Raw genomic sequence first — 12,702 nt, 5'->3', positions numbered from 1 at the left:
GCTTCATGTTGGAGGTAAGTTGAAACTGAAGAGTACAGTCAGCCATCTCTCTGGGTCGCTGTCTCAGTCTCTCTTTTTCTCTTTTTTCCCCTCCCCTTTTTTATTGGGCACTGGATTTAAGGATCAACAGATGTTAAAGAATAATGCTTTGAACAGCAGTCTTCCAGCCAGGGCCTGCACCAAGAATACCTGCTTCTAAGAAGGCTGACGTTGCTAGTCATTGAATTACAAGGAAGAACATTATTGTGTTCAAAGCCAGTAAAACATGGGTCTAATTAAAGGCAGAAATCGTAATGTCAGTGAGCAGCTGTGACTATTACAGGGCAATATCTGCCTTCCTGCAAGTGACTGCTATGAATCCTCCTACACACTCACAGCTCTGCATATTTCAACAGAGGTTTACAGAGCAGCTTGTGTATCTTCCAGATCAGTTGGTCTTACCTACTGAAAGATGATGGAGTGTCAGAAATCTTCTCTTAAAAATTCCAGATTTTCCTGAAGAAATTTGTTGCAAAGAAGTTTTTTTTATTGTTGGAGGATGTTTTTAAGGATTTTTATTTTAAATGCACCCATCTATATGTGTAGAAACACACACACAATTTTCTTCTGATTTTGGATTTCAAATGTGTTTCATAGAATCCAGAAGGTTGTGTCTCCTCTGTCAATATTTGTGACTGGTTAATGATCAACCTCTTGACCTCATGGCTGTTCCTGGTGTACATCCAAATCTCTCTCCTGTCTTCCCCTAAAAAAATAAATAAGTGAGTATAATTGCATGGTTCTGTGTAAAGTGAATGCATTCTGCATTGGAAAAATGATACAGGCAGCAAAGAGGTACGTGCTGTCAAATTATTTAGCCTGGGAAGGTGATATGAAGAAGTACAAACTTCTGTCTTGTAACTTTTACTGCCAGGTACGTGGTAGATGTTTCCTCATTGGGGTTTGTGTATACGGTCTTACTTGACAAGAGCATCAGTAATTACACAGCAGCTGCCATCATTAGAAACTGCTGGCTGAAGTGTGCAGCTCAGCCCTAGCCTAGGATCCTTCGCAGTTTAAACAAGGCTGTTGCTGGAACTGGCTTCTCTCTTCAGGCCTGATCCATGCTTCCCGTGTTCAGCATAGCTTTTTTATTACTTTGGTGGGCTTTGGATCAGACCCTGCACCACATCCTGGGCTAGGTCAATCTCTGCACATTGCCTTGCGAACCGTTGGGATTCCTGTTGTAGTGTACAGCATTGGTGTGACTTGGAGGAACAATGGACATCAGATCAAAATGAACGGGGTAGCATTTGTTTTCTTTGTCCCTTCTCTTGTCCTCTTGCTTCTACTTCTTAATCTTTTTTGCAGGCTAATTCACCCTTGTTTTTGTGACAATATACCAATTTCATCCTTTTTCCTCTGAATGAAATTGGCAGGAAGTCAGAGTGTTCTGAATGCTCACTAGAATGGAGAGCAGTTCCTCGCTTGTGATGTTTCTCCTACTGATGTGCTCCATCAACAGCAGCTGTCCGTTTTCATATTCAAGTAGGTACTTCTGAATTACTTTTGAAACTTAATTGTCTTACTGTGGCAGTCTTGGCATTTAAACTGAAACTATGTTCCTTTTTTGAACACAAAGTCCTGTGGGTTGAAGAAGCACTTCCTGAAATGCACAAGAAAAAATGAATATTCATGTATATATTTCCAAGAGAAATCAGCCTTTCTTAACTTCCTGCTTAGACCACTATCCTGTTGAAAAGTATTCTCCTTGTGACGTTGAACCCAAAATCTGAATTATTTTTGCATGACAAAGTTTTTCCAATTTGGGAAGCTATAAAATTAAGCACTTTCAACATGTGTTCTCGGACCTTACCGTGATCTTACTACAGCAGCTACACAAGGTTTGGAAATGACTTCAGAGAGGTTTAGAACAGGTGTGAGTGTTAACAGGATCTCACTTATCATTATGGCTGTCCTTGCAGAGGAGGAAGAGCAGAAGTAGAAGTGGTCTCTGCAGACCAGAAGGCTTTACAACAGGCATACAACCCCCTCTGCGGGGGTTGCCAGCTTACAATAGGCAAATCCTTTAAAGGTGACCCCAGAACTCAAGAGACGGCGAAGGGCAATTTTACTGATATAAGTGAAAGACATTTTCCCTATTACCAGACAGCAGGATCTGTCCAAAGCTTTTCTAAGCTAAGAGTTTTTGTGGGCTGTTTCTAATTGCCTAGAAATGAAGCAATTTAATATTATTCTAGAACTTCGGTCATTGCTATAGATACTGATCCTGCAACTGCAAAGAAACGTGTCTTTATGGTCCATCTCCAAAACTGGGTTCTTTGTCAAAGGATTTTGACTTGTCTAGGACACTAAACCATGACTTGGAAAACAGAGTACTGTTAAGTGAACTGCTGTATGAATTTTAGTAGGCTTTGTCAGGATTACAAAGCGAGCTTTCTTCTTAAAACACTTCTTAGCAGCAGTTTTTCAGTCAGATGGATGGGTTTTGGATATAGGGCCACACTTCTGGAGATTAAACAAAAACCTCCATCTTCTCTCAGTAGTGATGGCATGTGGTATAAGTACATCCACAAGGACTGAGTGATCCTTTGTTTTCCTTCAGAGCATCCTGGCTGGAAAATCCCAGGAGCACTGTCCTTCAGCTAGAGGTGCCATAGCAAAGACTTGCTATGGAGCAGCAGGGGGTATGTGGGGAGGACCTTACTGCCATAGTCCCTCTTCTGGCCAGTCCTCCCTTAATTTATTGGCAGTAATAGCTCTTAAGACATTTCAGGAGGAAGGCAGATAGCTTAGTGAAGTGGAGATGAACTAAATATTAGTACAAAACTGAAACTTTATATATTTCTTTTAATGAAGGAGCGATGTCTGTCCTATTGTGGCCACAGTAGCTACCTGGAAAGCACTGGGTCTCCATTACCGAGTATCCAACAAAGCTGACACCAAATACGAACTGAACTTCTCCTTTCACCTTTATCCACGTGCACACACAGCCAGGCAACTAATAATTGTGAATCAGGATGGTGAGGCAGAAAAATATAACCAGCTTCCAAAGAAGAAGCTGCAATACTTAAGAGTCTTGTGGAATAAAAAATTATTTCTGCACTAATCTGCAAGTCTCAGTAGTGAGTTTTCTGATCCACTAAAAGAAAGCTTAAACTACTAGTGTCTTTTGTTGGAACACAGACTAATTTTATTTTCCTTTGGGCTGTTTACATAGATTCCCGCTCCCCTTCTTTGTATTGTTTACTCAACTGAAAGCATGCATGACTGTGACTGTAATGATGCCAGTTTGTTGTCTTGCAGTATCAACTGTTCAATTTTGTTTTTCTAGTGTTTATGAGAAAAGATGAAGCACATGAGGTGCTGAAAGTCCATAAACGTGCTAACTATTTCCTAGAAGATATTCGTCCAGGGAACTTGGAGAGAGAATGCAATGAGGAAAAGTGTTCATTTGAGGAAGCTAAGGAGATCTTCCATTCACAGGAGAAAACGGTGAGAAACTTTATTTTAGGAAAAAGAGAGGAAAGTTAACAGCAAGCCGTAAGTAATCCTTCCTGAGCCACCTGGCATGGCTCTGGCAGCTGTGTGCATATGGATTCTGCAGCTTGGTAGCCAGAATGGGTCACTCAAGGCACCTGTGAGATCTCACTTTCTAAGGGAGTGCTCAGTTTGTTGTGTAAACATTAAACACAACTCCCTACAAGTATCCAAAACCTATTTCTGTGAAAGCCTCAATCCAGGAACGTGATTCCGACATTTTCAGAGGCCACTTGCTTGATCAGACCCCTCCAAATACAGAGGAGAAGTGCCTCATTCCCAAGGCCTAATAGCATCCAGCTGGGAAGCAGGGCTGCAGGTGTTCAGCCACTGACCTTCTGCTGAAGCAGGAGTTTGAACTGCAGTTTTAAATAGAGGTGCCTAATTTCTCTTGTGTCTAGCCCAAGTTGCTTAGGTGATGTCTTCCTTAGCAGGTAATGCAGTACAGTAGAAATGGCTCTTCAGAGTGAAGCAGTTGGTGCTGGGGACCTTGCATTGACAGGTTTTGTGGGGAGGGGGGTGTCACTTGAAAATCCTAGGCTGGTGCCACAGTCCTTTCACTGGCTGCAGCGTTTATGGATGTAAGCTTTCTGTTTAATTTTCATTCCAATACAACCCAGTTTATGCACTCTGTGGCTGGCCCATGATGCAAATGAAAGTGAGCTGTGTGGTGATGATCAGCAGATCTGCTCTGAGAATGTATTTTATGGTTCTACTCAAAATGTTAATTTACAGGCAGCCTAAAATACCCAGTTTTCTAAATTATTTCTTCAGTAACCATTATGACCACTTATTGCCTGTTTTCTTCATTTGTGATTTCTTCTTGCAGACGGAGTTTTGGTTCAATTACAAAGGTAGGTAAAAAAAGAATTTAAAAAAAAATTAAAATCTATTTTTTGTGTCCCTTCTGAGCACAAAGAATTATCTGGCAATTTAAAGCCAGGCTTCTCTTAATTCCTGGAATTACACTAAGCTTGTTTCTTCTTCTTAGGTTTAAATCCATGTAGTACAAATCCCTGTAACAATGGTGGAGTCTGCAGAATAAGACACTACAATTACTTTTGCATCTGCCCCCCAAAATTTGGAGGAGACAACTGTGAAAAAGGTGAGTCCAGGAACAGACACATTGAAATTCATTGTGAAGGAAGGATTAAGGCTGGAAATTTGGTCCTTGGATACTTGAGCTGAACCTTTGCACAGGCTTCTCACTGAGGTTATCAGTGGCGACTTTATCTGCCTGATACAGAACTGGTTGGTTGTTTAAGTTTCATACATTAGAACAGTGTTTTCTTATATGACATGTTGGGGCACCGCCACCCTAGGAGGGGAATCACGTTGTGACAGGGGCTGTAGGTACTTCTAGCTCTGCTGTGGGGAAGAGGAGGGTAGCACCACCTCCTGTCATACAGCAGCTGCAGTTCTGGGCTCTTGCACTCATCTGTTGCAAGCCCTGAGGAAGGCACGTGGCCTTCTCCCACCTTCCCCCAAGAAAGCAGAGGGATAACAAGTCTAGTAACTCCTGCCATAGACACCTGCACTGGAGATCGTTCATGGTGAGGCCCTGTTCTCTTTTTAATTTTATTGAGTAAATGCATCAAATTAGCCAAAGCTTAGTGTAAACCAAAAAAATATTGTATTTCTGTTGTAATATACAAATGATGAAAAATGAAGTAGAAAAGCTGCCTCTTACCAGATTTTTGGTCCTCTGAAATACAGTATCTGGTTTGCAAAATGACTGAGGCATGAAATTACAGCAAAAGCCAAACTGACGTGGAAACTATGAATCATAATTTTTTTCCCCCACATGCTTTTATTGACCTTTTCTTTTTACAGTGAAGCAATTAAACATGATTTTTTTTTTAATGTGACAATGTATAAAAAACTCAGTCAATTTCTTGTAGACTTGGCCCCCACCAAAACACCTAGTACTTTAAATCTGTCATGATATAAAAGAGAAGATGTGCAGACGGATCACAAATGGATGCATTTAGAAGTGTTTGCTCTTCCAGGCATTTTCTTGCTCCTGCTCTGCAGGCAGACAGGCCTAGAGCCCAGCTGTGGCCTCAAGACAAAGCTGGCAAGTAAGAAAATAGTAGAAACGGGCAAAGAACAATAGACATAAAGCAACATGTTTGGTTTGCTACAACTCAGCATGGTTTTCTGGAACTGTAAGAGGTAGTTCCTTCTGTTTCCCTGCAAGATTTCAGCAGATTTTTTTTCCTGCTTTCTTTTGTATAATAATAGTGCTAGATGCTGCTCAGGGGTCCGTGCGTAGCAGTAGCCAAGTGAATGCCTGTGTGTTTCCATTGCAGAGAAGTTTGAATGCTGGTATAAGAACGGTGGGTGCTGGCAGTACTGCAGGGACGGCAGCAGCGCCTTTCACGTGGTGTGTTCCTGTGCAAAGGATTACACCCTGCATGAGGACGGGAAGAGATGTGTGCAAGCAGGTAAAGCAGGGTCAGCTCGGAGTTAGTTTGGGTAAAGAGCAGATTTGCAGGCACTGTCTTTTCCTCTTCACTAGTTGCAGAAGAGCTACAAATGCTGGTGCTACTGCAGCTTGCATTTAGTGTGTGGAAAAGATCTGTCTTATTTATAATGTTGTGTTTATTTTAAATTTTAAGGCTCTTCTCAGTCAGGTGTCTGTAATCCAGTGTCCCCATACTGGGTAAAGGAGCAGGAGTACAGTCTGGGGTGGGCCTGTTCGTCCTAACAGCAGCACAGGCTTGGATAAACTGAGTTATGAAGCTAAACCGCAGTGTTACGAAGCAAGGGGACATGACAAGCATCTTCAAAGCTTTGTGTTAAGGTGTCCTGTTGCAAGGGGAGAGCTGGGTTTGGATTCTGTCCTGAAGGGAGCCCTTGGCAGACTGCTCCCGAAGTAGCCAGCCGTGGCTGACACCTGTGGTTCAGAAAAGGAACAGCTGTGTGCTCTTTCTCTCGGTAATTAGCTCTAGACACCTTGGTCAGATGATGGCGGGGGTGGGTGGTGAAAGCGAGTTTGACATTTAGACAGGAAAAGTTCTACTTTTGTGTTAAAAGTCCGACATGACACCACACACCCTAAACTCAAATCTTTCTTGCTGTCTTTCCTCCCTCCAGCACCATTTCCATGTGGCCTGATTAAAGCCAGGCAGGCTCTGGAGGAACAGCAGCTGGGGCAGAAAAGGCTACCGAGGGGACTGCGTAAGCACAGGGATGATGATGTAGCCAAGTGGAATGAGAGTATGGAGGGTGCAGTTAGGCAAATGGAGCTAGAACAAAGTGCTGTTGGGGAAAATGGGCCCTTAAAGGATGCCTTGGGGCAGAGCATGCACATGGAGGGTGACACTGGACAAACTGAGGTGGCAGGAGATGCTTCCAGCTGGAACAAGACCCTGGTGGACTCCATGACCCAGAAGCCACTGGGGGATGGTGCTGCTGGGCAAGAGGCGGCTGTCCCTGCGCAGGACGAGGCAGTGGAGGGGACTGTCAGGACTGGCAAGCCCTGGAGAGGCCCGGCTCCGAGGACTGAGCCAACCCCTGGCCCTGCAAGGCAGAACGAGACCATGGTGCTTGCTGCTCGGCAGAAAGAAAGGGTGGAAAATGCTGCTGGGCAAAACCAAACAGGGGAGAGCGCTGGCCAGAGCAAAACAGGGGCCATTCAGACCATGCATGATGGGCTTAATCAGAGCAGTGACTGGGGAAATGTTTCAGCCACACCTCAGTTCGTCCAGGTAAATGTCAGCTCTACCTTAGAGCACAATGGCTCCAGGATAATGGGAGGAACTTTGTGGAGGAACTTTGTGTCGTCGTGGACATTGCCCCTGGCAGGTAATGTTTTTCTTCCAGTCTGGCCATAAATACCACACCTCAATGCTTTCTTACTTTATCATCATCACTGGTTCCATCTGGAGCAGAGTTCATCAAGCATTATAAAGTTGGTTTTTTTCAGGTCTTTTTGATGATACATATTTTAGGTGCCTTATTCACCATTCTTCCCCTATGCTAGGTATGTGCACTTCAGTCATCTCAGCTTAATACTTTCTTAACTACATCAATCCAATCTTCTCCTGCTCTGTTATTCAGGTTCTTTGTTTCTAAATGTTCTTGATGAGAAGCCATGCTTTTGAATGGCTGGTGCTATTTTTCACAAAAATTTTTCTATGACCAGGTAAGATTCTTCATTAGAATGCTGAGCTTTTTGTACTTGTTACAGTAAGGAAGACAAAATAGAGGGCTCAAATGTGATGGTGAGCGGCATGTGGCAAGTAGGGGAACTTCCCTGAAATGTTTCTTTTATTTCCACTATCTTTTTTTGTTGTTTTTTTTTTTCATCTTGGTTTTGGGCTTTGTGTGTGTGTGTGTCCTTATTTGTTACTAATTTTCACTTATTTATATTGTCTGTTTCATCAGTGTACTATTACTGTTTACAGGCATGTGCACAGAAAGTTAACAGAGTGATCTAAAAAAACTCAGGTTACTGTCAGTCTATTTTATTGCTGTCACACAAAAAGATTTTCCCGTTCCACCCATCAGGAGGTATTTTACAGGTGGAAAAACCAGTACACTGACCCTGTGGGGACCGACCATGCAGTCATTGTGCACTTTTGTAAGCTGAAATGTCACTACTAGTGAATTGTATGGGTTTCTGCCATCTTACACACTTCTAAGGGGAACACCAGCTGATTTCCTTCTGATCAAGTGAGACCCGATTTTGGGTTGCATGAAAGGGAATGTAGCCTGAATGCTGCCTGACCTATACAGTTTCTTCTTGAAATAAAGTGTTACCATCAAGGAAGTTTTAAATTTTCATTGCATCAGGCAATTCGTAATTGAATCTTGTATTATATATTCTAATATTATTTTTTCTAAAAAATTCTAGTTCTTCATAACTTAAGACAGAATTTTCAGGTAATTTTGCAATGTTTTGTTCAAGCACTACTGAACAGAATTAAAAGCATCAGTAGTACATTGAATTAAGCAAAATGGCTTATGTAAAACATACTCTGAGAACTAGACCAAGGTAGGAGGCCAGACTGTGTTGCACCTTCTTCCACTATTTGATCATTAACTAACTTCACTGAAACTGCAGAGTACCAAAATTTAAGTTTTTCCTTCAGTTTAACACATGAAGTAACAGGTTCAGGGAGGAGTTTAATTAAAGAGATGCTGAGGTATTAACAGGGCTTATAATTCTGAATAGACAAGACAAACATCTAACACTGAGCAGTGTGTTTTTACTTCTCCATTTTCTACTCTGTAGATCATTCCAAATTTTATTACCAATAAAAGGAAAATAAGAAAGTTTCTGACTCTCCACTCGCACTTACACCGCACTTACACTTGACAACTAGTAAAGTAAAAAATTCTTTTCTGTCCCTTGTTCATGTAGACAAACACCGCGCTCTTCTTTTTTACCCTGAGTACCAATGAAATACACCTTGTGTTACTGTTCTCCCCTACCCCCAAAAAATTTGAAGCCACATGAAAAAATCAGTCATACTTGTTTCCTTAGAAGAATGCCAGTCACCATAGCTCTAATCCTATTTGATTTTGTCAAGCTTAGTTCATAATATTCTGCTCCATTGTCACAGATGTGCAGTCATTTTATTGCCATTTTGATATCATCATCTTTGCTTGGTGCACTATAGTCATTATTGCCAGAAGTGTTATTTTCAAGATACAGAGCCTGCAATGGACCGGAGTGTGAGTGACAGTGTGCATACATACCCAACACAGCCCTGGTGACATGTTCTTCCTCATCTTTCATACAGGTTTTGATCCGGAATAGTAAAGATACTGGTTTCTGTGGAGGGAGTTTAATCAGCAGTCGCTGGGTGGTCACTGCTGCTCACTGCCTTCATCTCGTCAGACCACACCATGTTACTGTAGGTGAGTGTAATTTGTACATTCTATAAACACAGGGGTAATCGCTTACTTAAAATGCGCTTTCATTGTACACGAACACAGTAAGCTACAGGTGAGATACAGACGCATCTAACTTGACTCGGATTTACAGAATGCTTTATTTTCTTGGCAATGGGTAAGTGCAAAGGGGCTCCAGCTGGTCCCGTTTGTTTTCAGGGAGAGCCTGGGAGTGCAAGGCACAGATTTATCTTTTTCTGTCACCCATTCTGACAAACTCATTGTGCATGGAGACGGAGTGCTTCTTAGTGTACACTGCAGAAGGAAGAAGGATTCCTGTAGGTGACAGTCTGCTCTCAAGCCAGTTTTGTTTTTTAATCAGCCTTAAGATTAGTTTCCTGCTGTGCTACCTGCTTCTCCTTGTGTGTAACTGCCTCAGAGCAGAAAGCCCCCTCTCCCTTGTAATAGCACAGGTTACAATAGCAGGAACTGGAACCCCTTGCAGCAGGAATGCTGCAATAAACAGTCTTGTGCTTGGAACCTCCAGGAGAGAGATGTGCAAGAGGAGCAAACAGAATACAGCACTGGTTAACTGACAGGAAACAATTCTTCAGCCTTATCTATGGCTGCATCTTAATGCTTAGTTCATACACCTGAGGGGGAAAATGCCAAGTCCCATGGAAGCTTAGATAAACTGTTTAAAATACAGTGCTTACTACAAAGCACTGATAGTATTTATGGCAAAATCCTTACCCCAGAAGTCACAATCTCTGTAAGTATCTATTCATCCAGTCAACAACCTTGTCCTCCCCTTAAAGGACAAACAGGTAAGCTTGATTTGCAGGATTGGATCAGCAGTGTAAGAAATTATTGTTACAGAGCATGAGTTGTTTTGGTTGGTGCCTTCTTGGGACAGAAGGTCAAAGCATTAATTCACTATCATTCCTGTTCCCCCATGACGATACTGTGCAGGCTGTTTAGTTTGCTTAACATTTTAACTTGTCATGACTGCAGGAGACTTCGACAAATACCAGAGAGAATTCAAAGAACAGAAGATTGGTGTGGAACGGACCTGGACACATCCACATTATGATTCAAATCACTACAACGGTGACATCGCCTTGTTGTACTTGAGCAGTGATGTTATTTTTAATGAGTATGCAATTCCCATCTGCCTTCCAAGCCCTAACCTTGCCACCCTGCTATCTGAAGAAGGAAGAATAGGGATGGTAAGCGGATGGGGTGCCACTCATGACAGAAGTTCGACTCTGCGCTTCCTCATGAAAGTCTGGCTGCCCATTGTGAACATGGAGACCTGTCAGCAGTCAACAGACAGACTCATTACTGATAACATGTTCTGTGCAGGTTACAACACTGAGGTTGCAGACACCTGCAAAGGGGACAGCGGTGGCCCTTTCACAGTGCCTTACCACACCACTTGGTTTCTCTTGGGGATTGTAAGCTGGGGGGAGGGCTGTGCTGAAAAAGGAAAATACGGTGTATATACGAGTGTCCAACTACATCCCCTGGATTCAAGAGATTGTTGAAAGTGTAGCAGATTCAGAAAACGTTTCCATTAACTTCTCTAAATACCACTTTTAAAAGTGGGGACAACTCTAATAGACTGTTTCAGTCTAAGACACAATGCAGTTCCTCTCCCTTAATGGTATAAAATCAAGATGATTGTTGGAGTGACTTTGAGTCTGTTTACCACAAATGGTTAAATCATTCATTCAAGTATTACTGAGTAAAATACTTGTATACAATAAAAGAACTATTCTGCAAATAACAAAGGAGTAGTCAACTACAACTTTTCCTAATGTAAATTCTGATCAGAAAAATGGGGTTGTTTTAGAGAAAGAAAAAGCTATTTGGCAAATAGTCCTCTGTGTGAATGAGGTACTTAGAAAAGGAAGTGCATTGCTGGGAGTGGTGTCTGTCCTCTAGTTACAGCACAGCATGCCCAACACAGCCATTAGGGATTTGTAAAGTTTTGTCACTGAGTACTACCACTACCTCATTACAACTCCGTTTACTAAAAAGTGAATGTTTTCTGATACAAAAACAATGTATGGAATTGTGGATTACAAACTGCACTGGATAAACTGTCTGAGAGGGAACCCACCCAGCTGCAGCTGGAAGAACACAGAAGGATTGTATGGTAGAATTCTGAAAGAAATAAATTACTGGGAGTTGAGGAACCACTGGCTCCTGCCCCTTGAGGGGCAGCCCTACTTACTTACAGTGCAGCTCTGCTGCAGCAGCTGCTGAGGAAAGGCATGAAGATGGGCTATATGCTTCCACCCCTGCTCTGGGCAGAGTACTACAGCAGTGGAACTACAAAACACAGAGCTGCAGAAGTAGCAAGTAACAGAACGGTCGGTTTTTTCACTTTTTTTCTAAGAAAACACCATTTTTCTTTATTCTGAAGAGGCTGCCCACCCCACCATGCATGCTATTTCTCTTGCCCAGTTTTTGATGAAAACCAGTAATTCAGACATGAAATATTTATGAACACACTTGATGAGGAAAAAGCCAATGCACCACAACACGAAACAACTTTTCTATCATCCTAAATCAAAAGGAAGATTGATCTTGTGCACCAAGCCATCCCTCTAAGAAGTTGATTTCCTCACACATAAGAAGCTTTGCATACTTAAAAGTGCTCAAAGCCAAAAATGCAAGTGAAATAAAATACTAGATGCATAAAATCCCCCAACTAATTATCCCATTCAAGTACCTACATTACCATCGTTGTAGAAGTGCCCTTCTCTGCTGCTTCCTTCTGCTAAAATTAATAGGTGGTCTTTGTGACCTATGTCAAAAAGTTTTGATTTTGTGACTTTTCTTACAATTCACTATGTTTTAATTAAAAAAACCCAAAACCCACACTCACACCAAGAGTGGTTCTGTTCCTCAGCTTTGTTCAAAGCCTTGTAAAAGTCCATTACCATTTCACAAGAAATGGAACCTTTTTGTTTGCCTCAGAGAACACATGATGCTGAGCTATTATGATTAACTTTGATGGCAAGAAACTGTATTAGGACTGCACAAGACCACAAGGGTCAGTACTTTAAGGAAATAGCTCTTAAGGTTTAAATGTAGATCACAATCCCCTGTGATTGCAGTACCAGAACTACAAAAAAAACAACCAAACCACCCCCCCGAAAAAAAGCCCATCCTAACCCATAAGATGACATTCAGGGCCAAAGAGAACCTGGGTATGAACAGCTCTATACCAGTCACTTATTTTTCATAGTTGCACCTGCCCCTACAGCAGTAAGAAACTCCCTGTCATTCAATAAAGAATGGGGGAAA

General features: G+C 42.1%; 1 protein-coding gene across 1 annotated transcript; it reads left to right on the top strand.

Moving 5' to 3' along the window:
* Positions 1-491: 491 nt before the first annotated feature.
* LOC142032843 (coagulation factor IX-like) lies at positions 492-12,108 on the top strand. The gene is given in 10 exon segments (XM_075032061.1): positions 492-1,527; positions 3,335-3,495; positions 4,370-4,394; positions 4,532-4,645; positions 5,853-5,987; positions 6,640-7,307; positions 7,309-7,350; positions 9,294-9,411; positions 10,399-10,888; positions 10,890-12,108. Coding segments are annotated over 10 exon segments (1,941 nt in total). The 5' UTR covers positions 492-1,436; the 3' UTR covers positions 10,987-12,108.
* Positions 12,109-12,702: the final 594 nt, after the last annotated feature.

Source organism: Buteo buteo, chromosome 7 (assembly GCF_964188355.1).
Source record: "Buteo buteo chromosome 7, bButBut1.hap1.1, whole genome shotgun sequence".
NCBI classification, from domain to species: domain Eukaryota; kingdom Metazoa; phylum Chordata; class Aves; order Accipitriformes; family Accipitridae; genus Buteo; species Buteo buteo.
Note: the sequence above shows the minus strand (reverse complement) of the source record. Positions and strands in the feature narration are given on the sequence as shown.